Genomic DNA, 25,555 nt, shown 5'->3' on the forward strand with positions numbered 1-25,555 from the left:
TATATCCGTATGGGCAGGTAGTTGTAGCGAGGTCAGAGAGCCCCGGGGGTCTCTCGGTCGCGCTCTTTATACCTTTTTACCTTTTCACGAAGGGAATGTCCTCCTCAGCCGTCGGATACTTTCCCTCTTCCCGTGCGTCGCGAGAGGCGAGCGAGAACCGGGAGAGGGCAAAGTGCCTCTCTCTCGTGTCTGCCCGGCTCCCGCTGCGCGCGCCTGTGACGACGCGCGTACGCGGGAGAAGGTGTCCACCCGGCTCCCGCCGCATTCGCTACGTGCGCAAGCGACGGTGAGCGCCTGCGGGAGAAGGGGGCGGCGTGTGCCCCCCCCCCCCACACATTTCTATAGCGTAAAGATCAGTGCATTATAGATAAAGAGTTCAAAATGTTATGGCAAAGTATTTGGCTTGGAGGCAATACTTTCTGAATCGCCCTCATAGAATGTTCACCACCATCTACATTATGAAGTGGGCTTGTCGTAAGTCATGAAGTGACAATCACTCATGATGAGCTAAGGTCATGAGATTTCATAAGGAACTAAAATAAAAATTGATCAGTGCCACCACGCATTTACACATAAAATATTTGAATACCACTTTTCTTCACAGGGGAAGATGATGGAAACGATCAGTTTGAATGCACCGGATGCGAGCTTGACACTGACAACTGTGAATGCTCACTCCTTCTCGATGACTTTGAGCATATTAACAGGAAATTGTGAGTAAATTCATAAATGCAGGCTCCTAAAACTTCACAGTTTGGTGCTGCATATCTCTGTTCTTGTTCCTAGGCATGATCTTCGCTTACTAGATGCTGTCGTTCGAGATGCTGTTTCAACAGTTGCATACAAGTACATTGAAAAGCACATACAAAGCACCTGCAGGGGGAACTTCGAGAGCCGATTCTTGGATAACCTGGAGAAGGTACTGAAGGCATTCACAAATAGTGTGTTTTCACGTTCTATTGAAATGATTCAGGCGTGTGCTGTTATTGTGATGTTGCTTTCTACTGACAATTTCATAGGTCATATGTGCTTTTGTGATGATCAGCATGCTTGAAAACTAATAAAAAGTAAGAAAAACATAAGACAGCTGCTGTCTTAATAGCTGAGCATTTATTGAAAACACCTGGACGACAAGAAACGTACACACATTTATATGTGTGGTAAACAGAAAAATCAATGGTAGTAGTAAAAAAAAAATGTCACAATTGAAAGCACCAAAATCCTAAAAAGCCACGATGCACAACATCAGCTGTTATCCAAAAGTGTTATTCCTTCAGCAGTGCATCCAATGGCTGGCTTATACGTGTCTTCACATTTCGCATTGTGGTATGTGTCTGCCAGTTCCTGGGTACACTGGCGTTTTTTTGTTCTCACAAAACTGCTCAGTTGCATACCACAATGAAAATTGTGGATTAGGCAGTTTTCCTGTTGTATGTCTTTTAGTTTGAGGGGTTTTTTTTTTTCTTTCTTTTTAGAAGGCTGATTTTTTTACTAATGAGATGTTTAATTTTTGCTTTAGTGGCTCACTACAACTGTCATGGAGTGGTTCCGATTGCTGTACAAATACGAAACTGGGTCAGAGACAGATGCAGCGCTTAGGTGTTTAGAGGTATGCTCCCCTTTCTCATTCATGCTTTGTGCAGCAACATATTTTGCTACTGAGTCATGCAGTCTAACCTACCTTTTTCGTCCAGGACCACTTGCGGTATTTCCTGTATGACACTTACGTCATGGCACGCGTAGACCAGCTCTTCAATATTATCATAGAGTTTCCTGAATCACAAGCTGCCCTGGAAGACCTCAAGGACTGCCTTGAAAGAACGAACCTAAAGTCGAAGGTCATTCACTCTTTAAAGAGCTCCATGGAAAAGCGACTCTTGCACCCAGGTATGTCTATGGGCAAAACAGCTCTTGTAGCTGCTTTCAGCTCTAAGTGCTGTTAGCATAGAAATACAGCAGTAAATTAATCGAGCTGTGACTCTCTACAGTGGCTTGTCGCTAGGACATCACAGCCTTGGTTAGGCAAGAGTACTGATTGTTAATTCCGGAAGGATTTGATATACCATTTACATTCATATGTGTATGCACAGTTGTGTAGAGCACGGGAACGGTGGACTCCGAAGTGCTTCGGAGAAGGGTGTAGATATGTTCACATGGGGGGGCGAACAAAGGAATACATGGATTATTGGCTGCATTTGTTTAGACGGTAAAGCACAGTCCCCACAGCGACATGGTTCTTGTCTTCAATTGTGATTGCACATATCTGCATGTGATGAAAATGAGTCTTGGCATTGATGATGCCTATCATATTGCTAGCTACAAGTGCATTGTTTTACTTTTATCTGGCGATTCCATTCCACAGTCGCTGTTATCAGGTTATCACGCTTGCATAGGACGCGCTTACTGAATGCAGATTTCACGGACATTTGACAGCGAGACATTTATGTCTAATCGTACTGCTTGCCCTGTGTGAATATTGCTGCAGAATTTCGAATCCGTGTGAGCATTGGCTATTGACCTGGAATGTACCATGATGCATGTACAAATACCTGACTGACTTGAGGCATTGGGTTCAATTCAATGACCACAAATCATGCTTGCCAATTTTGCTGTTGTTTTAGTGTTGGTTTGCTCTCTTGGCACAAATTTGCTCAATAAGAAGTTCCAGTTTTTTATTTATTCTTCCTGGTAGTATTCCTGCTTCTTCATTGTCTACACCGTGACAATATTACTGGTGTACTGCTGGCACTCACTGTTATTTACAGGGACAGCAAATCAAGGTGTTACTAATAATTGTGGTAGGCTGGAAAAAATTATGCTTGCCACTGGTCAAAAAGCTGCAAAGTGTAAATTGACCTTGTTTCATATAATGCTACAGCTTCCGTATGAACAATGAAGCACTTATTCACGTATGAACGAATAGTTATTTATTTTTGTCTGTCACCTTAAAATGGCATGTTTTTCACTGATACATGGTCGAAGTATGTGTCTAATACATTCAGAGTGCAAGTTCTGACTAGATTTGGTGGGCTTGCTAGAAGGTTTGTTCATTCAGTGCAAGTGAACTTTGAGTACTTAGCAGCATGAAACCTAGTTATAAGGATGACAAGGCTTTTAAGTATAAACCAGAAACTAATTCTTTATGGACCAACAGATTTAGTAGGATATTTATGATATGAATAGGTGTGCATATGTATGTTTTTTCTTTATGCACACGTTGGGGGATTTACTTCTTAATAGATATACATGTGGAGGATGTATTTGGAAAGTACTTGAAGCTGCCAGGTTGTGTGCAAACAAGCAATAGAGCAGAGAGCATTTTTGCTTTTCATGAAGCATGTGTTCATTTATACCACTTCTCTTTTCCATGCTCAAAAACAAACGTTGGCAATGTAACAGTGAGGATGGTTCATTATTCTCGCTTTGAGGTTATCTTGCATCATGCATTGCAGTTCTGTATGTATTGTCTTTTCTCCAGCATGTAAGGACAATATTTTGATTTCATGTCAGCCTTACAAATATTAAAAAAAAAAGATGTTTTTATAAAAACATCTTTTTAGCGAGATGCGAGATGACACTCCTCTGGTTAGCTTAGTAGACACTATGCTGCTGCCTACAGCATACATTGCACCGCAGTTTGCTCTGTATAAAAGTTTGAATGGCACTCCTTCTTACGCTATATAAACTTCCTACGAAAGTTCAAATTGTCTTCCATTCTAAACATCCAGAAACATGTAATCTAGTCATGTTATAAGACCATGGAATTCTTTCATGTATTTGAACACAACTGCCTTGCTGTGCACGGTGTACATGATGCATAATGTTCAGCACATTCATTTTGACAACCTCGAAACCTTCTCATTTCAGGAGTGGAAACAACTCAGATATTGACTGCATATATATCAGCTATCAAGGCATTGCGGGTTCTTGACCCAACGGGATACATCTTGCAACTTGTCTGTGAGCCTGTATGCAAGTACTTGAGGTGAGGTGCCCTGCCTAGACTTCTTTTCCTAATGGCTGTTTGCGTCTTTCCACAATAAGAACTGAGCTTAACTAAGCTATTTTTTTATAAATAGGCAGAACTAATACTGTTAGTTCTGGTACACCCTGCATTACAAAAATGACTTACAGCCTCATGATTAAACGTATGAAGGGTGTTGCCATTAGTACACATTTTCTTAGAATAAGATCAAACTATTCTTGTAAAAATCATTCCTTTTGGAAAAAAAGAAGTAGAAAAATAATGTTTTTATTAAGACACTTTTTTGGGTGCCTTGTTCACACTGAAATATTGCGACATGGCTTTGTAGTTCAGAGCTAAAAGAAAGGTAAAGTACTGGCTGTTTTTTCTCTTCCTATGGATTACATTTAAGCAACATTCTTTGTAACCCGTAATGTTCGGCCCTCTTACTTATGAGTTACGCCAAACTGTACTGAAAAAGTCTTTTGGTGTGACACTAAGAAGTAATATTTATCTTATTGGTTCCCTTCCTCTTCTTTCTTTCTCTTTTTTCTGCTTGTTGTGGTGCACAAGGGATTCAAGACTTCTCATTTTCTGATAATTTATTTAGGGTTATGATGTTTAAAGGAGTGCTGACATAGAAATTGCAGCTTGTCTTTTAATAAGTAATGGTCCAAACCCTCTAAACCACAGAAACTGGCAAGTGTCAGATCATTGTAAATGAATTATTATAACAGCACTTGTTCTTAAAAACCAGTTTTGGTGCCCACAAAGTGGCTGCATCATGAGTAAAGTTGTAGCACAATGACCCACTTTCTTCTTGCAATTGCTGCAGCTGCCTTGCACGAGTGCAGCTAGAGGGAACGTCCATGGTAGCCTTGTTCTCTCTCTCTCTCTCTCTCTCGTTTTTTTACAGTGTCAGCTTAGCTTACCTTATGATACACACGAGCAGAAAATTGTTGTCCGTCTCATGATGTCACCATATCATGTCTACAATGCAAAGTCCACCATTTGGAAACCTACCTTTGTGTCAAATTAAGATATCTTGCAGGTGCTTCCCAACCATTCTACTTGCTAGGTGTAACCTTTTCACATGTGAGGACTGTGTGATGGAGTCTACTACTACTTTGAAAATGTGTGTCAATACGTCTTTAAGTTACGCGATTCAAAATGTAACAGCGTGGCTTCTTGAGCAAGGGCAACACCAAGGCACACAGACAAGAACAAGTGCTGATTCACAGCACTTGTCCTTGTCTGTTTTATTTCTTTTTTTGTCCTCATTCAAGAAGTCGCACTGCTACACTTTGAATCGTGCAAAACCAACTAGTAGCCCAATGGTCTTGCTTATAAGATAACCACTCTTCCTTCTGGGCAGGACACGCGAAGACACAGTGAGATCTATAGTCTCGAACTTGACAGATGACAGCTGTGCGGAACTTGAAGGAGAGCTTGTCAAGTTCACACCGATTGCTGTTGAAGACAGCTTCATGAGTGATGATGATGATGAAGACTGGCAGAACTGGCGACCAGCCCCACTTGGCAATGAACAAGGTATGGATTATTTCGATGTGTTCAGCTTAAAGAAGAACATAGATTACACACAGAACATCTAAGAACATTTTAAAATGAAGTAGCTGCTCTTATTTATGTGGTGAGTATACAGCATATGTATAGGATAGTAGTGCAGAACAACAAAATTAAATGTAGGTTTAGTTTGACAAGGTGGAAAGAAACCTTGTCAAGAGTGTACGAGTGATTTCTACTTTAGGTCGCTGTGCAATAACCACCATAGTAATGTTTGCGCTTAATGTAGGCTAACATTGTGCACGCATGTACAGCTTCCCAGATTTTTAATAATATCATGCAAGCGTCAACCCTACTGCATGGTGAGATTGACTGTAGTATGCGCATCCACACAAAGCACAATTCAGTGCAAGCGTCTTTAGTTATGCTGTATACTTCAAGAGGACACCCGTCCTGCCAGGGTTATCTGTGCACTCTTGTTTACAAAAAGTCAGTGTGAGACGGGAAATGTGCACAACTGAGATGCACGATCTGCAATGCGCTTTTCATTTTTCTTTCATGTTAGTAGAATCACGTGTGCGCCATTGCATTAATACGGAAAAAAATAGCAAAGTGATTTTATCAGCACATGCGCAATATTGTTATTGAACGATGGAGCCTTACAGATAAAAAAGGCAGGGTGTGTGTGCTCCTGAAGTGAACAGCGCTGCTGTCACGGAGCGGCATATTTTCGAATGGTTTGGACGCTGATTAACGACACGCTGAATTACGAGCGTCAAAAACGTGGGCTCCTGACTGTGCAGCGTATAATGCATTCGACATCGACACGCCGAATTACGGGCGTCAAAAGCGTCGTGGCCGCTCGGGCTGCCATCTCGATTCCAGACGCGACACGCCGATTACGGACCCCGAAGTGTGCGTGTACGGCCACGTGGTAGTGCCGGGCTCGACCTTGGCCCTTGACATTGGGAGAGAGGATAATCTGCGGTTCTTCATCCATGGTGAAAGGGCGCGGCCAAGATTGTTGGGAGCTAAGAGCCCTGAATTCGGAGAACGCTACATAGCGGCAGTTTCCCTACCTAGGGAACTAGGGAAAGGAGAGGCTATTTAAGCGCATGTTTTGGGCCCTGCTGATTAGTCTAGAAGCTGATCCTGTAATCTGCGGAGAAGTAGTCAAGGAGCTAGCGCCGTCCAGTATCGCCTGGGCCGCCTAGCCGCGTCGGAACTCCAAGTAACTAGTTGACGTACGAGACGTCAAACCAGCGTCTGCAACGAAGTCCTCGGTAGTCCGCCTCAAGTTAGCTCAACCTGCTTGAGGGAAGTCGTCGGATCTAGACTCCCGGGAAACCCAGCCCAGCAATTCGCATCAACCTCGACAAGATCGGACCGCCAGCCTTCTTCGGGAAAGCTCTGTGCACCGACTTCACGGTCTATGGACTTGCTGCTGCTGCCCGGTCAAGCGTATGACACCATTTGTTTTCTTTTGAACTTTGATTGCTCTGGAACTTTGTTTTAGTGAAAACTGTTAAGTGTATTCTTGTGTATTTGATCCTCGCACTGTTTCATTTTTATATCTACTGTTAATCGCTCGTATTTATTTGTCCTTATCATTGTGTATATTAAGCTCAGGTGTGTTAGTCTGTCTTGTGTCTTTTTTTATTATTGTATTTTATTGATCTGTGTATATTTATCGGCTGATAAATATACACAGATCAATAAAATACAATAATAAAAAAAAGACACAAGACAGACTAACACACCTGAGCTTAATATACACAATGATAAGGACAAATAAATACGAGCGATTAACAGTAGATATAAAAATGAAACAGTGCGAGGATCAAATACACAAGAATACACTTAACAGTTTTCACTAAAACAAAGTTCAAGAGCAATCAAAGTTCAAAAGAAAACAAATGGTGTCATACGCTTGACCGGGCAGCAGCAGCAAGTCCATAGACCGTGAAGTCGGTGCACAGAGCTTTGCCTAATTATACGCTGCACAGTCAGGAGCCCACGTTTTTGACACTCGTAATTCGGCGTGTCGTTAATCAGCATCCAAACCATTCGAAAATATGCCGCTCCTTGACTCAGCCCCCCACTTTCAGAATATTATCACATAATATTCACTTACACGAGTGGCATTTTCGAAAACTAGAAAAAGAAGGCCGTTCCATGTATACATAACATTATACATCAAATAACATCGTGTACTAAACGAAAAAAACAAATAAACAGAGCACTACACGTCCAGGCACACAACACCAAAAATTCTCCAACTTCACTGCCGAATGACCCTATATTCTGCTCAAATAATTGGCCCCCACGTTCTCACTTCCTTTAATGTGGGTGACCGTGAACTGATATTCCTGAAGCAGTAAGCTCCATCATAGTACCCGGCCATTCAGTTGTTTCGCCTGCCTGATGTAGCTGAGCGGTTGGTGGTCGGTTTGGACGAAAAAGTGAACACCATACAGGAACATGGAGAATTTCTGGACCCCCCAGACCAACGCCAGACATTCGCTTTTCACTGTGCTCGCTTGCGTACGGAACGACCAACCAGCTTGTCTACCCCGTCGATCGACTTCGCGCCGACGACGAATCGGGGACAGCTGTGACAGCTGCAGACGATGCTCGCACTGGTGTGTGCTTTGTGACTTGCACATACTATTGCCACTCTTGCCGCTTCTCGCCATTATGAGGTGCTGACATTCTGTGTGGTCAAAGCTCGTGAAATATTATTAAAAATTCGGAAGCTGTGCAGGATTTTATATTAAAGGTCGCAATATGCAAAACTATGCACCAAATTGATGGATATAGTAACCACTTGTTTTCTGGAAGCAAATGTTACTGAACATTGTCACCTGAACCAGCTGATATAAAATGTTATACAGTTAAACCTGCTTATAACGAACCTCCATATAATGAATTCCGGGATATAACGAAGTTTTTCTATTCCCCGCCATTACTCCATAGAAGCACATGTATTTGAGACCTCTACGTAACAAAGTGGCAGCGGGAGACCCCCTCGACATAACGAATTTCCCCCTCCAACAACCTAGGGATTTCGCCCCAAATTTTTCATTTTTGCGTGAGCAGCAACCGGAAGAACCTTCTCCTCCGCGACGGAATGCGAAGCGAGCGTACGTGTGCATGGGTGCTTGTGCGAGGCGGGCCTGCATCCCTCGACCCGGCGATGTTGCCGCCGCGGGCGTGACCTTTCCCCCTCCCTTCATTCAAACCTGATCCTGCCACTTGCTGCAGCTGGCCTAGCCCGCCAAGCCGGCACTCTCTCCTTTTCCAGTTGATGTTGCCGACGCGCTCGCAGACGCTGTGACACATCGCACTCGATTAGCGCGGACAAGCGCTGTCACACGCTGGCGGCGTGTGGAAGCGCCGCTGGAGAAGCGAGCGAAGTGACCTTCGTGCTGCTGTCTATCGCTTCAACGCAAACTGAGCGCCGAGAACACACAGCTACGAGCCGCCGACGCACCTACACTGCTAGACTCTGCCCCAACGCAGATCGCTTTCGCAGTACGCAGTTGATGCCAGAGTACAGTACAACGCCGCCCCGCTATCCCTCCCCCCTCGCTCGCCCGCGGTGCCTCGAGCGCCACGGAAGAAGGCGCGCTTCCTCCCTGCTTTTCTTGCGCGCACGAGATTCAGACGCGGTTGTCGGCTCTCCTCGCACGTTTTCACTCGCACATACAGCGTACGGCGCACGGCGACTGCTTTATCGCCCTTGGAGTTTATACGGGATATCTATGAGCCAAAACCAATTTTAGGGCCACAACGCGTCATACAACGCGTCACAACGTGTCATAGACATAGCAAATACGGATCTCAAGGGCCATACTTTTGCTGGCGGAAACCGAAAATACGTCATAGTTGTCGCCTCCGGCACTTGTGGCGGCCAATGCCATCGTCAAGCCACCAAGCCAGGCGACATGAAAAGTCAAAATGGCCACTCGGGCCGGCGCGGGGTGGCAGTTCGCATCGTATGATGCGGGAACGGTCCCACAGTTGTGACGCAACAGCGGGGTTACCAATGCATTGAGTTCTATGGGAGCTGTGCCAGGACCGGCCGAAAACGAACAGCCGGGAAAACGCAGCCCCCGGGAACGTAACAGCGGTGTTTTACTGTAACACTATACGACGTTACGACGCCATCGTGAAGTTCGCACTTCGTTTCCGATGCCTCGCGCTTGTGCGAAACGACACGCATTCACGCATCCGGTACCTGGTGTGACATTCCAAGGATGAGTGCTTCGACGAAAACGGAAAACGGGTGCGCGTTACAATTGAGGGCGCGTTAGAATCGAGTAAATACGGTAAACGTTTCTTTTTCAAATTTTCGTGCCGAATCTGCATATAACGAAATCCTCTTTATAACGAAGTTTTTCGGGAATTTGTCAATTTCGTTATATCCAGGTTTAACTGTATAGTAATCACTTGTGTGCTTATATAGTAAACATTAGTTAATTCACAGCCTTTCAGACCTCGTAAGTAGTGAGGACATTATGAAAGTGTTTACAATTCACTAGAGAAATTTAGAGGCACTGTGGCAAAAGTCTATGCACTTGAGATTTCAAGACTCACTTGTTACTGTTACTGTGTATGATGATCTCAGTAAGCTCTTCAAAAATGTCCTCTGGAACAGGGCTGTACAATTTATTCTGTTCAGTGCATGATGTGTGTCAAATTTCATTATTGTTTTTGCTAAGAAGGGTGGCTCTTTTCTTGGAAGATTCATCTCATCCATGAAATGGCTTTAGTATTCATCCATATCTTCTAGTCTCGGGTTCTCTCAAGCCACCTATGTGCGTAAGGCTTAGGCTTGATGGCCAACTCCCTTTTGCTTGCCTTGTACAGCCGGGCTTCGTCGGTACCAGGACAAGCAGAAACACGCCAACACACAATAGAGTAACAAGCAAAACAATGTTTATTGCTCCAGAGGATTCACGTGGAAGCAGGCTAGGTTCGACCGCGACGTTTGCCGGGGTCGATAGCGGGCAAACAGTAGCAGGGCGCGACAAAGGATGGGAATCAAATGTTTACCTGACCTCCTTCCTTCGTCGTGGCTCGCAGTCTTACCGGTGTTCACCGGCCTCGCCGATCTCGACCGGCCTCGCCTTGTGCTTGGCTCGGTCCAATGGGCACGGGGCTCCGTGGCCACGTAACGGTCTACGTCTGTGACTGGTTCGAAGGGAGAGAGTGGAGTCGCGCCGTCGGGAAGCCGTCTGGCCTTCTCGCGCGGGAGAACCGTGCAAGGAGCGTCTCCTGGCGCGCCTCTGGACGTGTGGAATTATTTGTTTCCATAATTGGTCACATCCCTTCCCCCTTAAGACCGACAGTGACTTGGTTTCCAGTCACCTGTTGGACCTGGTGGCCTCATAGCTCTAGGAGGTCAATCTCCAGGGCCTCCTCTTGCTCGAGGTCGATGGCCTCCGCGCTTGGTTCCGGCAGTTCCGGACCTAGCACCAGAGCCGCAAACTCTGGGTCCCGTGCCACTCAGGCCTGCACCTCAGTCGTGTCTTGGTGGGGGGACTGGTCTTCCCGCAGGTCTCGGCCTTCACTCGGTCCCGGTGTAGTCGCGAGGCCTCGTGCCAGGCGAGGTTCACTATGAGGCCGCCACAGGCCCCGCAGTATTTGGCCCCGGGATCTGTGGCCAGGGCCACGCCGGGTTGGTGCGGGCATGACCTCGTCTGAGTCGAGCCCTGGGTAGTGTACACCAAAGTTTTCTGACGTTCTGGGGACGCGTTTGGCGGAGAGAGGTTCTTAGCCGTTCTAAAAGGGCCTCTGGGAACCGCCGCCGTAATCTGCTGTGTTGACGGTGCGCACAGAGGGAACCAAAATTTCCCTGACTGAAGAGAATAGGTTCCGTAACCCGCCGAAGTATGCCGGCGTGTTGCTGAGGTCCGCGGGGTTGGGCACTCCTACTTGTAGGGGGTGCGGTAGTGTAGTACGTGTTTTTACGGCCCACATTTGTGGGTGACGCGGCCGATGCAACAAGGCCCAAGTTTTTCCTGGCCCGACTGCAAATATTGGCCAACTCCATGAGATCGCTAAGTTCGTACTGCGGGCTCGTCATCATGTAGTGGGAGCCGACTGCTCAATTGCGTCTGCAAACGAGAATTAACGTTGGGCGCCAGTTGTAGTCTCGGGTTCTGTCAAGCCGCCTTTGTGCGTAAGGCTTAGGTTGACGGCCAACTCCCTTTTGCTTGCCTTGTAAGGCCGGGCTTCGGTGGTACCAGGACAATCAGAAACATGACAACACACGATAGAGTAACAAGCACAACAACGTTTATTGCTCCAGAGGATTCACGTGGAAGCATGCTAGGTTCGATCGCGACGTTTGCCAGGGTCGATAGTGGGTGAGCAATAGCAGGGCACGACAATGGATGGGAACGATATGTTTACCTGAGCTCCTCCCTTCATCGTGGCTCGTAGTCTTCTCTTCTTACCAGCGTTCACCGGCCGCGCCGATCTCGACCGCCCCGCCTTGTTGTTGGCTCGGTCCGATGGGCGCGGGGCTCCACGGCCACGTGACGGTCTACGTCTGTGATCACCAGTTTGATAGGAGGGGATGGGGTCACGCCGCCGGGAAGCCGCATGGCCTTACTGTGCGGGAGAACCGTGCAAGGAGCGTCTGCTCTACTTGCGTCTCCTGGCGCGCCTCTGGACATGAGGAATAATTGGTTTCCATAAATCCCACAATCTGTCAGATGGTACTAGTGTGGGATATGCAACTCCAAGCATTCATGTTACTATATTTTCTTCTTGTTTTATTTATTTATTTTTTTTCTGCAGCAGGAGCCTGGATTAAGCAATAGCATTCTTCATGGCATGATTTGCAGTGCGAAGCTCCAAAGTGTGAAAAGAAAATAACTATGGATTAGCGAAAGACAGACAAACATTAGCACTGCAAATCATGCCATGAACTTAGGCCGTCTCACCCAAATCGCTATTCTTATCCGATATCGTTCTGCAGACAATGTTGGAGCCATCAAGTACGAAAGTGTTTATACAATTTTTTTTTTTGTATCATGCCATAGTCTCAGCTTCCCCTCCATGTATACAGGTAGTATGGAAACGTAGCCTTAAGTCTTCATTTAATGCTATCCTAGTGTTCCTGAAAGCCAAGCTGTGCTCTGTTCCTGTGCACATACCAGGAACAGAGACACATTGCTCATGTGATCAATTACAGCCTACAGTGGAATCTCGTTGATACGATCTCCACGGGAACCGGAAAATAAAGCGTATCATCCACAAATAATATTATCCAACGTATTATCCAACCAAATCGTACTATCGGGAAAAGAAAAAAAAAAAAGATGTATTATCCCGAAAAAACGTATTATGCGGAATCATATCAACGAGATTCCACTGTATATTGTTCAGGTGCACATATGGCATGGCATGGACTCATGGCATGGCATGGACTCATGAAGAGGTGCATTAACGAATGCCACAAGCCTGTGGCAAATTAGGTGGAGTTTGAATGATCTTTTGGAGAGCTTTTTTTAGGCTGCTCTATTTTTTGCACTTTAGCTATCAAACTTCTAAACTTTTTTTTCTATCTCCTTATTTTGTTATTACCTGAAAGAATCATAAGAATTGCCCTTTCTACTCTTCTGCTTTTTTCACAGCAGTGCAGGTGTCAAAAGGTGCACGCACCTCTGATATAGTCAGTATGTTGGTGAACATCTACGGAAGCAAGAAGCTGTTTGCATCGGAATATCAGGTCAGTTTGCTGAATTTGTACACCACAAAGAAACGATATGTAACAAGTGGTGTGCTGAAAGATTAAACGCACAGGTATTTATCAATCTTTCTCATCAGCAATTTAATTTTAACTTTAGATGTCAGTACACTGCCTAATTTCCCTTATCTACTCTTCGGTTGTTAGAAATTTTGACATTCTATTCTTCCTCTTCTGTAATTTCAGATGATTTCAGAGTCAATTTGATGTTCACTTGATACACAGGCAAAAACGAGTGAACTGGTTTTTAATTAGTTAATGTACACATTAACTCATTAACACATTAATCCACACATTAATTCTTACCTTGCCATTTGAAGTACAGTGGAATCTCGATGATACGAATCTCACGGGGTCAGGAAAAATATTCGTATTAGCCGAAATTCGTATCATCGAAACACAATTAAAACTAGCTAAATTATGGGGGGATGAGAGCATCAGATCGCGAAAATCGCGAGAAAATTTATTTTTGAAAGCCACGCGTTTCGGTATCTTCAACGCCTAATCTACACTGTATCAAAATGGTTTGGCTGAAAACGTGCTAAAAGTGTCCGAAAAAGATTTATTCGTCAGTGCGCAGGGCGAGAAAACAGCTTTAAATCGCGCAAAATCACCGCAATTCATGGAGACATATCTCGTATTTCCCGCCACTGAGCACCGCCATCTTGGTATCGTTCGAAAGCTCAAAGTTTCGCCGTTCCGCTTCTCAATTCGTCCGTCGTCGCCATCTTGTAACAAACGGGCAAACTATAGTGTACTCAAAAGCGCAAACTCAAAAGAAGCGCGAGTCTGCGATGGGTAGTCGCACGGACCCTCCGATGAAAGCGGCCTCCGATTGGCTGCCGTGCTGAAAGGAGTCTCTCCAGTGGTTGCTGCTGTGGCAGGGGCAAGATGGCAACTGCAGTTGTCTGCTTCGTAAACCATGCTGGCGTCTTCACTTGACACGCAGATTTCGGATTACTGAGAGCTCCCAGGTTAGTGATGGATCGTCGCTCGTTGGAGAAAAAATTTTGGACGAAGCACACCTTCGGAATACGGAAGCGCAAGCCTCCTACGGCAAGAAAAATACGGCGATTAGCGGGAGAAGCGGAGGAGCACCCAACTGAACGTGCCGCGCTACCTCGCACCGTGGATTATGTGCCGCGCTATCTTGCACCGTGTGACTCCGGCAGCGAAACCGACAATCGCCCTGTACCATCGGCATCGATAACGCAGTCGACAGAAAACGCGCCAATGGAGGCTCCCGCGCCTCGGCGTACGGCCGCGCGAATCAGCCGAGATCGTATCTCGGTAGACATAGCTCGCTACGACTAGGCAAAATGGCGCAAACACAAAGAACGTGGCCCGCAGCACAGCAGCCACTCCGTCCGATGGGCGGCCGCCGAAAAGGGGGAAAAGCACGAAAGCAAGAAAAGCACCACCGCTTCAAATTCTTTGCGCCCAGTCGCGGCCTCCACGCTGTCCGGCGCCGCGTCCGTGCCTCCGCACCAAAAGAGAAAGGGAGAAAGCGTGTGACTGCGCGCTGTTCTCTTTCTCCGCCGTCGGTGGGGCGGCGTTTATTCGTATCAACCAATGCGGGCCGAAAATCGATTCGTAACAACCGTACTCTAGCACGTTGCAAAGTAATGGGGCTTGGCCGGGACCACAGAAAAATTCGTATCATCCGGAAATTGGTATTACAGTAAAAGCTCGTTAATTCGAATTTCGCGGGGACGCCCAATGAGTTCGAATTAAACCAAAATTCGAACTAACGAAATTCATTGAAAAAACAGCAGGAATTGAGACCGGGTTGTTGGAAAATCACTCAAAATATTTACTTGCGAAAATAATCCGTGATCACTGTCTGTTTCTCTTCTTTGAATGCGATCGCCATAGCCTTGTTTTCCAACGCGCGAACGTGGCAGAAAGCATCCTCTGCGTCTTCCTCGAAGCTGAAGAATAGACGCGCGACACGCATAGCCTCCATTAGTTCCAAAGCTGAGGGCCGCGTGGGTGCATCATCCTCTTCGTCATCCGCACCTACATCGACGACGGGCGCTTCTCCACCAGTCACCTGCGCGATGATATCATCGTCGGTGATTGTGCTGCAGACCGCTGCACAGCGATCTGCATCGACGTAGTCATCGAAGGTCACGTCCTCCAGCGCATTCCGCAATCCGGCAGGAATGACCACGGCCTCGCGCTCGTCGGGCTCGCAAGCTGTGCCCTCATTGGTCACACAAAAGCCACAGTTGTTGCCATGACCTGATCCCAGGCCCGCACCAACATATGCAAGGCCATGAGCAGCGTCACATCGTAGCGACACGGCACCTAACGACTTCGTAGCTCTGACGTACACGAGGCCTAGCGACTGAATGTGCGGCACACAAAGGACACGGAGACTACGCAGACACGTCCGGCACGAACCACCACACGATGCGAAAAGCGAGCGCAATGACGACAGTGACGCCATAGAGAAAGAAATTCAACTTGAATTTCTTTCTCTATGGTGACGCCGCTGCGCTCGCGCCATCTATCGTTGAGCCTTGAAAGCTTGCGGCGGCAGTATAAAATACCACCACGCAGCGGCGCGCAGTTCGAATTATCAATAGAGGAGCCGATGCGCGCGTGAACTAACGAGTTGGTTAACCCATAGACGCCTATATATTGTGGCCGGACCATGACCATCAGTTCGAATTAACCCGAAAGTTCGAATTAATGAGGTGCGAATTAACAAGCTTTCACTGTAGCTGTGATCGTATCATCGAGATTCCACTGTAATCAAGATAGCATGTCATAACGAACAGCACAGCACTGCACATCAAAATCTCAACATTTCCGGTTTCCCTCCTTTTATACTGGTTATAGGTCTTGTTTTTTTTCTCTCTTTCCTGCGTGCTTTGTTCCACAGGTGCTGCTAGCCAACCGCTTGCTGTCCGGCACCTGCGCCGACACGGAGCGTGAGGTGCGTTACTTGGAGTGCCTCAAGCTACGCTTTGGCGAGGCCCAGCTGCATGCCTGTGAAGTGATGCTGAGGGACTTGGCCGACTCTCGCCGCCTTAACGCCCACCTAGCTTCTGGTGATATCCCTGACTACACCAAAGGGGTGCGTACTTGTCTGCCTCGATGCGTGGCTGCCAGCTGCCACAATGGCTTGTGCTCAGTGGCTTTGTACTGTTAGTGTTGTTTCATTTCTGTCACTTGCCTTTTATGGTTGTTCATGGATTTGGCTACACAGAGGACCCATCTTGCAGGATGGTTGACCCTTTTGTTGCGGAACGCCGGCCACTCGGTCGCGTCGCCAGAAAAGACGGAGCCGCGATAGACTCAACGAAGCCTTTAATGGCGAGAGACGAACACAAAAACGTTTCATGACGATGATAACGGTGCGCGCACTTGGCGCCAGGCGCGGAGGCAGCAGCCCACGTTCTATTCTTTTTCTTCGTCGTCTGCTGCTAATCTCCGACACCTTTTAAATACTTGCATACAATGAAGGTTAAAATATGAGTGCACAGCAAGTTGTCAAACTGTGCACTAGGCTAGTCTTGATTTGGAATTGGCTAGCTTTCTTGTTGCTTCTCTTGTAATACTGCCTGGGAAATGTGTGCCCCAGAATACCTTGTGCAGCGTGATAACTAGCAGATAAACCAAAATTCTCTAGTAAGAAAATAATTGGGCATGCTCAAGAGAATGCTACTGTCCCAGGCTAGTGATGGGGTTTCTTCAGTTTCTTTGGCAGGCACCTGAGTCCAAATGCACATTTTCATTTGAGAAATGCCGCTGATGCAAGTTTCAGTGACTGTCTTGCATCGTCTGTAGTAACCAAGAATTGGTTATAAATGTGTTTCTCACAAATCAGGATGACATTGCTTTGAGATTTTTACCGTCTGCTAGGTCATGTCAGTGCTGCAACATTTCACCGTACTTCACTCACATTTTGTTATTTGACAATTGTGCAGTTCTAATGCATCTTCCCTGTCCCTCCTACAGGAAGTCGACGTGTCAGCCATCGTGGTCTCAGCCCAATTCTGGCCAACTTTCAAGGACGAAAAGCTGGTGCTGCCACCACCTGTGCAGGCATCACTCGACCGCTACACTCGTGCTTTTGAGACCATCAAGGGCAACCGTACCTTGCAGTGGCGCCCAAACCTGGGTCAGGTCGTCCTCGAAATCGACACTGGCACCCGCACCCTGCAGCTCACTGTGTCGCCCATGCACGCCGCACTCATCTACCACTTCCAGGAGAAGCGTGAGAATTGCTTTCAAATCTTCAGCCCCTTAAAGCACCTGTGCATTGTCCAAACATGCAGAAATTATGAAAAGCAGTATCTGGGATGTCTGGGCTGTGCTGCAGCGCTTGCGATCTCAGAAGTCTTCTCCTTCATCATTGTGCTACACAAAATGCACTGCAGACACTTGCACATGATTGTCCTATGTGCATCAATCAGCACCTTGGCACAATCGTCAACGACATTTCGGGCCACTGATTCAGAATGTTGCAAATTTATTTCCAACAATTTGTTGGGAATCCCTCAGGTGAAACGTCGCAAATAACTTGAAAGTACCTGAAGCTACTTTCATGACAGCAAAGCTGTCAGTGGATAGGAATGGAAATAGGGGTTGGCACCTGTACCAAATTTATTTATATGTAGTTTTCACTTGAATTACTACAAAGTAGGACACCCTGTTATAGCAAGGGTCTCCCGATGTAGAAAGCATGTTTTGCAAAAACAAATGCTGACACATCGCACGCACATTGCCGACAATGAATGTGCAGACCCACTGCTGATATTGAATCCTCTGGAAAGAACATTCAAAGGCCTTTGTAAAATTATGTCACCAGTGCAGTCCTCCTCCTTTTGTCAATGTTTGGGGCTGTGGTACAGATGGAGCATTATCGAATGATGTGCAGTAGGTTTTGGTGCTGCTCATAGGTTTTCTGCAGTGGAGATACGTTTGTACTGACATTTCTTTCTTTCTTTGTAGTGTTTTTTTTTCTTAGTAACAAAAAATACTAATGATGTAATAGTTCAGCGGAAATCCGCTAGGTGGAGATAAGTACTAATGTTGAAAAAAATACTAATGTTGAAATGATTGGTGGCAGCAATGCTTGTACTGATGCATTTGTGATGTTTCACTCCCTCCTACCAGTGAAATTTGGTTACTTCTCACTACCCCTCAAAGAGCAAGCAGCTATAGGCGCTGTTGTCCGATAGATTGTTTGCTTCCAAGTAAGCACGTACCGTATTTTAGCATGTATAACCCGCCCCGAAAATTCAAAAAGTGTAACAGTAAAGTCGGGGTACAGCTTATATGCAAATTTCACCTTGAAGTGTGACTTCACAGCGCCATGCGTCGTGCTGCTGTGAAGCAACACCTCAAGGCAAGGTTCTTTGCCATTCAAGGTTTCATTCTCTTGGGGAACCCTCCTATCTTCCCTCCTTCTTGGTAGCCCATCCTCCTCTTTTTTTACGAGTCACCATTTTGTGTTTAGTAGTTAACAAATAGTGCACATGGGGTCAGTAAACTAGAACTCCAACAGCCGTCCTTTAAGCTGGGTTCACAGGACAGGCATGATTGCAGACAACATGTGACGTGCATCGGATCACTTTGCAGCTAGCATTCACAAGACAGGATGAAAGCGCAGACGGAGTAGCCCTCGCATGGGCAACGGAGCCAAAAATTCCACTCGTGATTAGGCTCTCCGCCATTAACATGAAGCACTTCGCACGAACCAAGGCAGCACGGCGGGAACGGATAACATATGATCACATGATACGCAATCCACAAGCTCATATCTCAATTCACTGTGTCATATGAATACAGCTTTAGAGCACAGCAGAAGCTGAAGATTATCAGTGTCGCCGAAGAGTGGCGGAACAGAGCCATTGGCCGAAGATATGGCGTGAATGAGTCGTGCATACGCGAATGAAGACTGTTTTTGCAAATATTTGAACGTTGTTGTATGAAGTTATTACTGCGGGATATACATGCGGATTTTTTCTTTCTTTCTGGGCTGTTGTAATTGGGGGTGCGGGTTATACATGGTAAATTACAGTAATGTAGCATTCAATTGCTCAGTGCAAGTGCCTTCTTTAAGGCTGTGTCATGTATGACAAGTCTACTCTCTTTTTTTGAGACATTACCCTCAGCGCCTTTGTTGACAGTATTGCGGGGGGCACAAAAATTCATAAAATGAATCTGCAGTCTTGCGGCCAACCAAATCTAGTGGTAACAAATTCCATTCGGAAATCGTTTTTGGGAAAAAGGAATTTTTAAAACGATAAATCCTGGGGGTGTATGGCCGAACATTATATTTGTGATCCAAACGGGTTTCATTATCTCTTAGGGAACTCTCCCCTCTTCCCTCCTTCTTGGTTGCCCATTCGCCTCCTTTTTTTTACAAGTCACCATTTTGAAGCAAATACAATCACATTGCTTCTCATTTTTTAAGCACTCTTTATGTTATGCTTGACTGGTCACTTTCGAGTGCTGTAGAGTGGCCTCGTGGCATGCTTTATATTCAGCTGGTCAGCACGGGGCACTCAGAACACATTTGTTTGGTTCACTTAGAACACTGGTTGAACTCTGAGTGCTCAGAGGCACTCTTACCTTCATCCTGGGAGTGTGGCCGACATCTGCTGGAGTACCGGTCACATGGCTGCTGCAGCTTTCTTCATTGGTACAGCGTCTGCTGCAGACCGCAACAAGCACTGTAGGGCCATTCACACACCTTGGTTGTCTATCGTGTTTGTTTAGACCAGGAGGAGCACTGACTTGTTCCCACTTCTGGCCTCAGAGAAGCTGAATGTTTACCTTGGACATGCTTTCTTTTGTTCGTGCTCTGCATTGTTGGAATCAGTCGGGGTGCGGCAATAACTCTCGAACCTACCATTAGTTGCGTTGCTCTGTTGCGGCAACTCCATCCTTGTGAAATGTATTGCTTCGCTTGCAGCACGGTGGACATTAGACGAGCTGAGCGCTGTGACCCAGGCATCGTCAACACTCGTGCGCCGCAAACTGGCCCTGTGGCAGGGGCAGGGCATCCTGTGGGAGGAGTCACCTGGTGTGTTCACTCTGGGAAGCCATGGAGGCTCGACAGGGAGTGGCAGCATCCCTCCTCAGCCCTTGGAGTTGGATGAGGACGAAGAGGAGACTCCTTCGGCCATGGCATCTACTCAAGACCAGAAGGAGAGCGACCTCCAGGTATGGTCACTCATTCACTGCATGATGATACTAGTGGTATGAAAAAAGCAATGCAAGCATTATGTGATAGTGTGTCGTAGTTGCCCCTGCCCCCCAAAAAAGCTGAAAACTACATATTTCTTTTGCTGTTTTTTTTTTCTTTTTCTTTTTTCGTAGTGCGCACTTGGCAAGGGAACATGAGCCCATACTTGCAAAAGTTGTTCATAAGTGCTGTCCATGATTGGCTGTCACCACAGTGATCATTTTGTTATCACCCCTGTGATGTTTATGAGTGGCAGGCACCTGGACGCTGGCCAGTGGCGAAATGCTGTTTCATAAGAGACATCTTGTGAATACATAGATACCCCTGAATACATTAGAACCCCTGTACTAATATGTTTTCCATGAGACCGCGGGAAAAAGAACTTAATACAGCATTGATCGCTTATAACGTAAGTCGCCGGAGTCGCAAATATTTGCACTATAAGCGCTACCGCACTAGTATAACTAATACAACGATTTTCAAGCCCTGCACGTATGCAAAGCATGTAGACCAAGAATGTAGACATGCTTGTACTATCGCGCGCACATCGCGATTACGTTTTCGCCAGTGAGCTGGCGAAAACATAATCCCGATGTAGCCGGGGCTCTTCAAGCTCGACAGCTTTGCACCGAGTCAAAACGGAACAACTGTTTGCCGCAACTGCTGCGGAAAAAACCATGTCCGCTATCGACGCGATTATGAACGGCGACTTTGCGGGGCTGAAGGCACGCGCCCGACGCACGCACCGAGTCTGGACGAATTAACTACCATTCTCTGCAACACCTGCAGTCGAAACCGCGGTCGCTATCTATGCGATCATCGATGGCGACTACGCAGTTCTTTAGGCACACGGCCGACACGCGTGCCGAGTAAAAACGAAACTACTGTTCGCTGCAACAGCTGCGGAGAAAACCGCCGCCACTATCGACGCGATCGTGGATGACGACTACGCAGTTACGAAAGCCCGTGGCCAACGCGGTGTTATGCGCGGCGGTAAACACAAGAATACAGGCTTTAAAGACACAATTAGGCTCGAAGCGTTCCGGCGTTGCTGTCATTCACGTACGATTTCAACTGATGGCTGTGGCGATGCGGACTCCGCTTCGTTTCGGTTGGACGCTAGCGCCCTTCTTGCTCTTTTGCGGTGCTCCTCACTCACCGAGCTCTGAAAGTAGTCCGAATTAACCGATGTGCGACCAAATAAGTCCGAATTAACGAGAGTTTGATTGCATTGAATAATGCATGCGCCGGCCGGAAGCACGTATCTTGTTGAGAAGCGTGCTCGCTGCCGCCCTTGTCGGCGAGATTTTCCCGCGGAAGCCGCATTATAACCGGTATTTCGTCTCATGCGGCTGCACTGTAAGCGGTATGCGTATGCATGGAGTTCTATGGTAGGGTAAACGGGAGTCGGAAAAGGCCGCATTGTAGCCAGTTCTGCACTATAAACGGTTACGTTATAAGTGGTCTATACTGTACACAGGAGTTGTATTATGCGAGCATGCTGTTAAAATCATGCAGACGTGCTGTTAAATATTAAAACAAAGACACTATGCACAGCTCAGCCTCTAAAATATTTTCAGTCACCTACTGATAATGTGCGCTTGAAGGGGACCACCTAGGAGCCCGAAATATCAAATTCAGCATAATATGAGTAACATATTTCAAAAGTGGCCGAAAAAGGTGTGTAATATTTTCGGATTGTCACTTTCAAGGATTATCCTTTTGCAAGAATTTGCGTAACTAATACTAGACGCATCGGCGTCTGTGAGCGACGCCATTCATGGCTCATTGCCAAGCACGCTGTCTTATCACAGTGCCAGGATCGCTGTCACCCGTCAACGCATCTGGTGCTACGAAACCGAAATCTTCAAAAGTGATCGTCCAAGAATACGGCTCAAGTTTGTGAGCACGCTGCTGCGCACAGATGCGCTTGCTTGCGGGGACATTCCTTATTGCTACAGATAGACATAATACAGTAAAGGCATGCACCGAATTTTCATCCCCTGGCAAAATAACAAAAGTCCACCAAGCTGCGATAGCCAAATGATCGCAGGTTTCTTCGCAGCAGTCGCTGTCCGGCGCTTTCCTCACTTAGTCACCACCCTCGTCGGTGCAGACATAAAGAGTTGAGTTGGCGCCACTTGAAAATGCTTGAAGAAGTTGCCTGGGACCATGTCACTCTTTAACCCGTGAATTAGTAAATGCCGGATGCGCGGAACTTGCACAAAAAGTGCAAGCAATGCAGCCTTTCAACACTTACTGGCTTGGCTTGTCCTGTAGCTTGGCCATGGTTGGCGACTGCTGGATTGACTAGGCTTCGCTAGTTTCGTCTTCAAGGAGGCACTGATAGCATGGCCAACGACCATGCCAGCACTGTATTAAAAACAAGATATCTCTATTTTTGCTCGACTTTGTGGCTATATTGGCACATGGTCGTGCAGGCGGAGTCTGAATATGGAACAGTAGACCGTAAGGTGTCTGACATTTCAAAAATTTCAGCCAAGACCGTGGCACATTCAAAAGTGTGTGTAGTGGTCAAACGTGTGCTGCTATGGTGTCTAGCGTGGTTGACATTTTTCTTTTAGATGTTTTTACATCAAGATGGTGCACCTGACTTTTTTTCCCCCTTGCAATTAATATGCCAAAGTCGTAATATATCATGCTGTAGCATTGTGGGAACAACAGCGTATCCAAGGGGTCTATTATACATAGGTGTCTATGAGTCCTTCGCTAGGACCAATCTTTAGCAATGTTATACCTGGGAAAACGTATGAACAAGGAACATATCAGAGGGGTTATGCTGTATTAGGACTTAAGATAAAATCTGGCCAAAGCATGCCACTTTTTTACAGAGTAAAAGCAAGAAATGAGGAATCCAAAATACACCAAGCTCTTAGCATGTACTAGTGTTATTATTAGAAGTCATTTGCTTTCATTTCTTTCAGTCATTTTGGCAGCAACTGCGAGTTTCTAGTGAGATAGCAAACCTTCTGGGTCTCAACCAATCATGTGCTTAGGCTGATGCTCCCTCCCTTAAGTAATTCACAGAATCATGCACATATGCAACAGCTGAGCAAGTTGTCTGGCCCACATCGCTGCAGGCTCTGAAAAATCATTCATGTTTTGGAGGAATTGCAGAAATTTTATTTCATTATGTGGTAGGCTGTGTGCAAAAATATTTTTGTTTTTATTTTCACATGTATTTTTTTATACGATTTCTCTAAAATGGCTCTTACTGATGTGCACGTAGGGCTCATTCGGTGCAATACAAAAATCAGGTCCTTTTAAACCAATTGGACGCTTTGTGGTGGCTGGCTTGGCAAGCCTTTATGGATTTCTTTTTTCATTTGTGTGCAATTAAAAGATGTTTGCTGTTGTTGTTTATGGTACTGTTTTGTTTTCAACCTGTCAAAAATGTTCCTTTAGTCCTTAAAAGGCCACTACAGTTTATAAAATGTAGGCTGACAATCATGACTGCTAAGTATTACATTGCTGCGCGCTGCAGAAACAGCTGAAATTTCAAACCAAACACCTTGGGCCCTTCTTCTTGAGGGACCGTTGCTCTTAGCCGGAGGGTCGAGGTCAGACGCACAACGTAATTTGCATTGCTGAAACATCACTCACCGTTACACGTGACTTCGAGAATTATTCAAGGCTACAGCGATTATTTGCTTTCTCTGTTGCTTCACTAGACAATTTAAAGTTTAGAGAAGTAATAGAACCTACAAACCGTAGGTCTGCGAGTCTTTTCTACCCCGTGCTGTAGCAAGAAAGACGTACTTTTGTTTTGTCTGCTTGTTCCTACGTCATGCAGTCGCGCGTGCATAGAACGAAATTACCTCCAAATGGGCACTCACTGAGGGATCCATTTCAGTGTAGTGTAGAAGCAGCCAGATATCAACACAGCGGTTCTCTTTCGTTGCGCACGAAATCGTGCACACGGCGAAACGAGCCAAATGCAACTGCTCGTGCGCAACACCGTCACAGGAAATGCGCTGTGCAGCAAAAACGAAATAGCAAAAAAAAAAAAAAGAAGAAGGAGGCAAGGCCATTGACATATACATGACGTGGTCCTTCGGCTCTGTTATGGGTGAAGGCAGGGATGGAATTTCGCTTGTGGAGGCTAGACGGGGAAAGTGGAGAGAGTCTATCATGTCAGGGAAGCTTGCCTCCTGAAATCATAGGTTCGCGACACTTCTAATATTTGTATGTCTGGTTTTAATGAACCAATTAGAAAAATTCTTGCAGTAGAATGCTCCCTAGAGGGCACATAACAACTTCTAGCTTAAAACCAAAATTAGTTATTGGGCTTGCTGAGGGGCCTTTTAAAGAAGCTTTGGCAAGGCTATGAAAGTTTTTCCCACAGGAACTGTTGAAAACCTTGCTTCCTGTGCTCTATTGAGAGTTCAATGGAATATCATCTGTTTAGGTAAAATCATTGTTACTAATGAACAGATCACTGACCATAGTCAGAAAAAAATTGTCTTGAGATTCGTATGGATCCTATGGTACCATCCATGGTGTAGTGCTCTGTGTCACGACTGATCATTCATTCAATATTTTTGTTTCTGCAGATCTACTGGTCCTACATAGTAGGCATGCTGACAAACCTGGAAGCACTGACGTTGGAACGCATTCACACTATGCTCAAGATGTTTGCCATGCAGACCCCCTCAACAGCGGAGCTGACTGCACAAGAGCTGCGACATTTTCTTGATGGCCAAGTCTCCAAACAGAAGCTGCTCTATTCCGGTGGACATTATAGGCTGCCAAAATCGGATAGCCAATAAAAAGCAAAGTAAAAAATAAAGTGTCTAGTTTTCTTTTGTTATTCATTATGTCAATATGGCATATTGTGTTCCCTTTTTGTCTTTTGGATATATAGCTTTTCACATGGGCAGCCTCAATTTTTATTGAAGGCTGGCTGCCTTGGATTTATTTGTTGTGATCAAAGCAAAACACGAAACATGAGCAAGCAGAGGCATCGTGCAAGTTCAAGACAGCACAGTTAACAGTGCCACCAGAGATGTGAATTTAGACCGTGGCATGTAAAGCAGGTGGCACTCCAAAAAGGAGATGCTGGATGCACAGTTCATGA

The 25,555-nt window shown here is 46.0% G+C and overlaps 1 protein-coding gene across 2 annotated transcripts in view; it reads left to right on the forward strand.

Annotated features, from left to right (window-relative positions):
• The window catches only part of LOC119455824 (anaphase-promoting complex subunit 2), a 29,510-nt gene extending 4,243 nt beyond the window's left edge, over positions 1-25,267 (forward strand). Inside the window, exons 4-14 of one of the 2 annotated variants that reach the window (XM_037717301.2) lie at positions 605-713; positions 787-919; positions 1,520-1,609; positions 1,695-1,887; positions 3,868-3,985; positions 5,340-5,515; positions 13,138-13,232; positions 16,141-16,335; positions 17,220-17,478; positions 20,185-20,435; positions 25,032-25,267. In XM_037717301.2, the coding sequence (XP_037573229.1) occupies positions 605-713; positions 787-919; positions 1,520-1,609; positions 1,695-1,887; positions 3,868-3,985; positions 5,340-5,515; positions 13,138-13,232; positions 16,141-16,335; positions 17,220-17,478; positions 20,185-20,435; positions 25,032-25,247 (1,835 nt within the window). In that variant the 3' untranslated portion in view covers positions 25,248-25,267. The remainder of the gene's footprint in view (positions 1-604; positions 714-786; positions 920-1,519; positions 1,610-1,694; positions 1,888-3,867; positions 3,986-5,339; positions 5,516-13,137; positions 13,233-16,140; positions 16,336-17,219; positions 17,479-20,184; positions 20,436-25,031) is intronic. The other variant, XM_037717302.2, reaches the window with a different exon arrangement.
• The last annotated feature ends 288 nt before the right edge of the window (positions 25,268-25,555 follow it).

This window comes from Dermacentor silvarum, chromosome 6 (assembly GCF_013339745.2).
Source record: "Dermacentor silvarum isolate Dsil-2018 chromosome 6, BIME_Dsil_1.4, whole genome shotgun sequence".
Lineage (NCBI taxonomy): Eukaryota > Metazoa > Arthropoda > Arachnida > Ixodida > Ixodidae > Dermacentor > Dermacentor silvarum.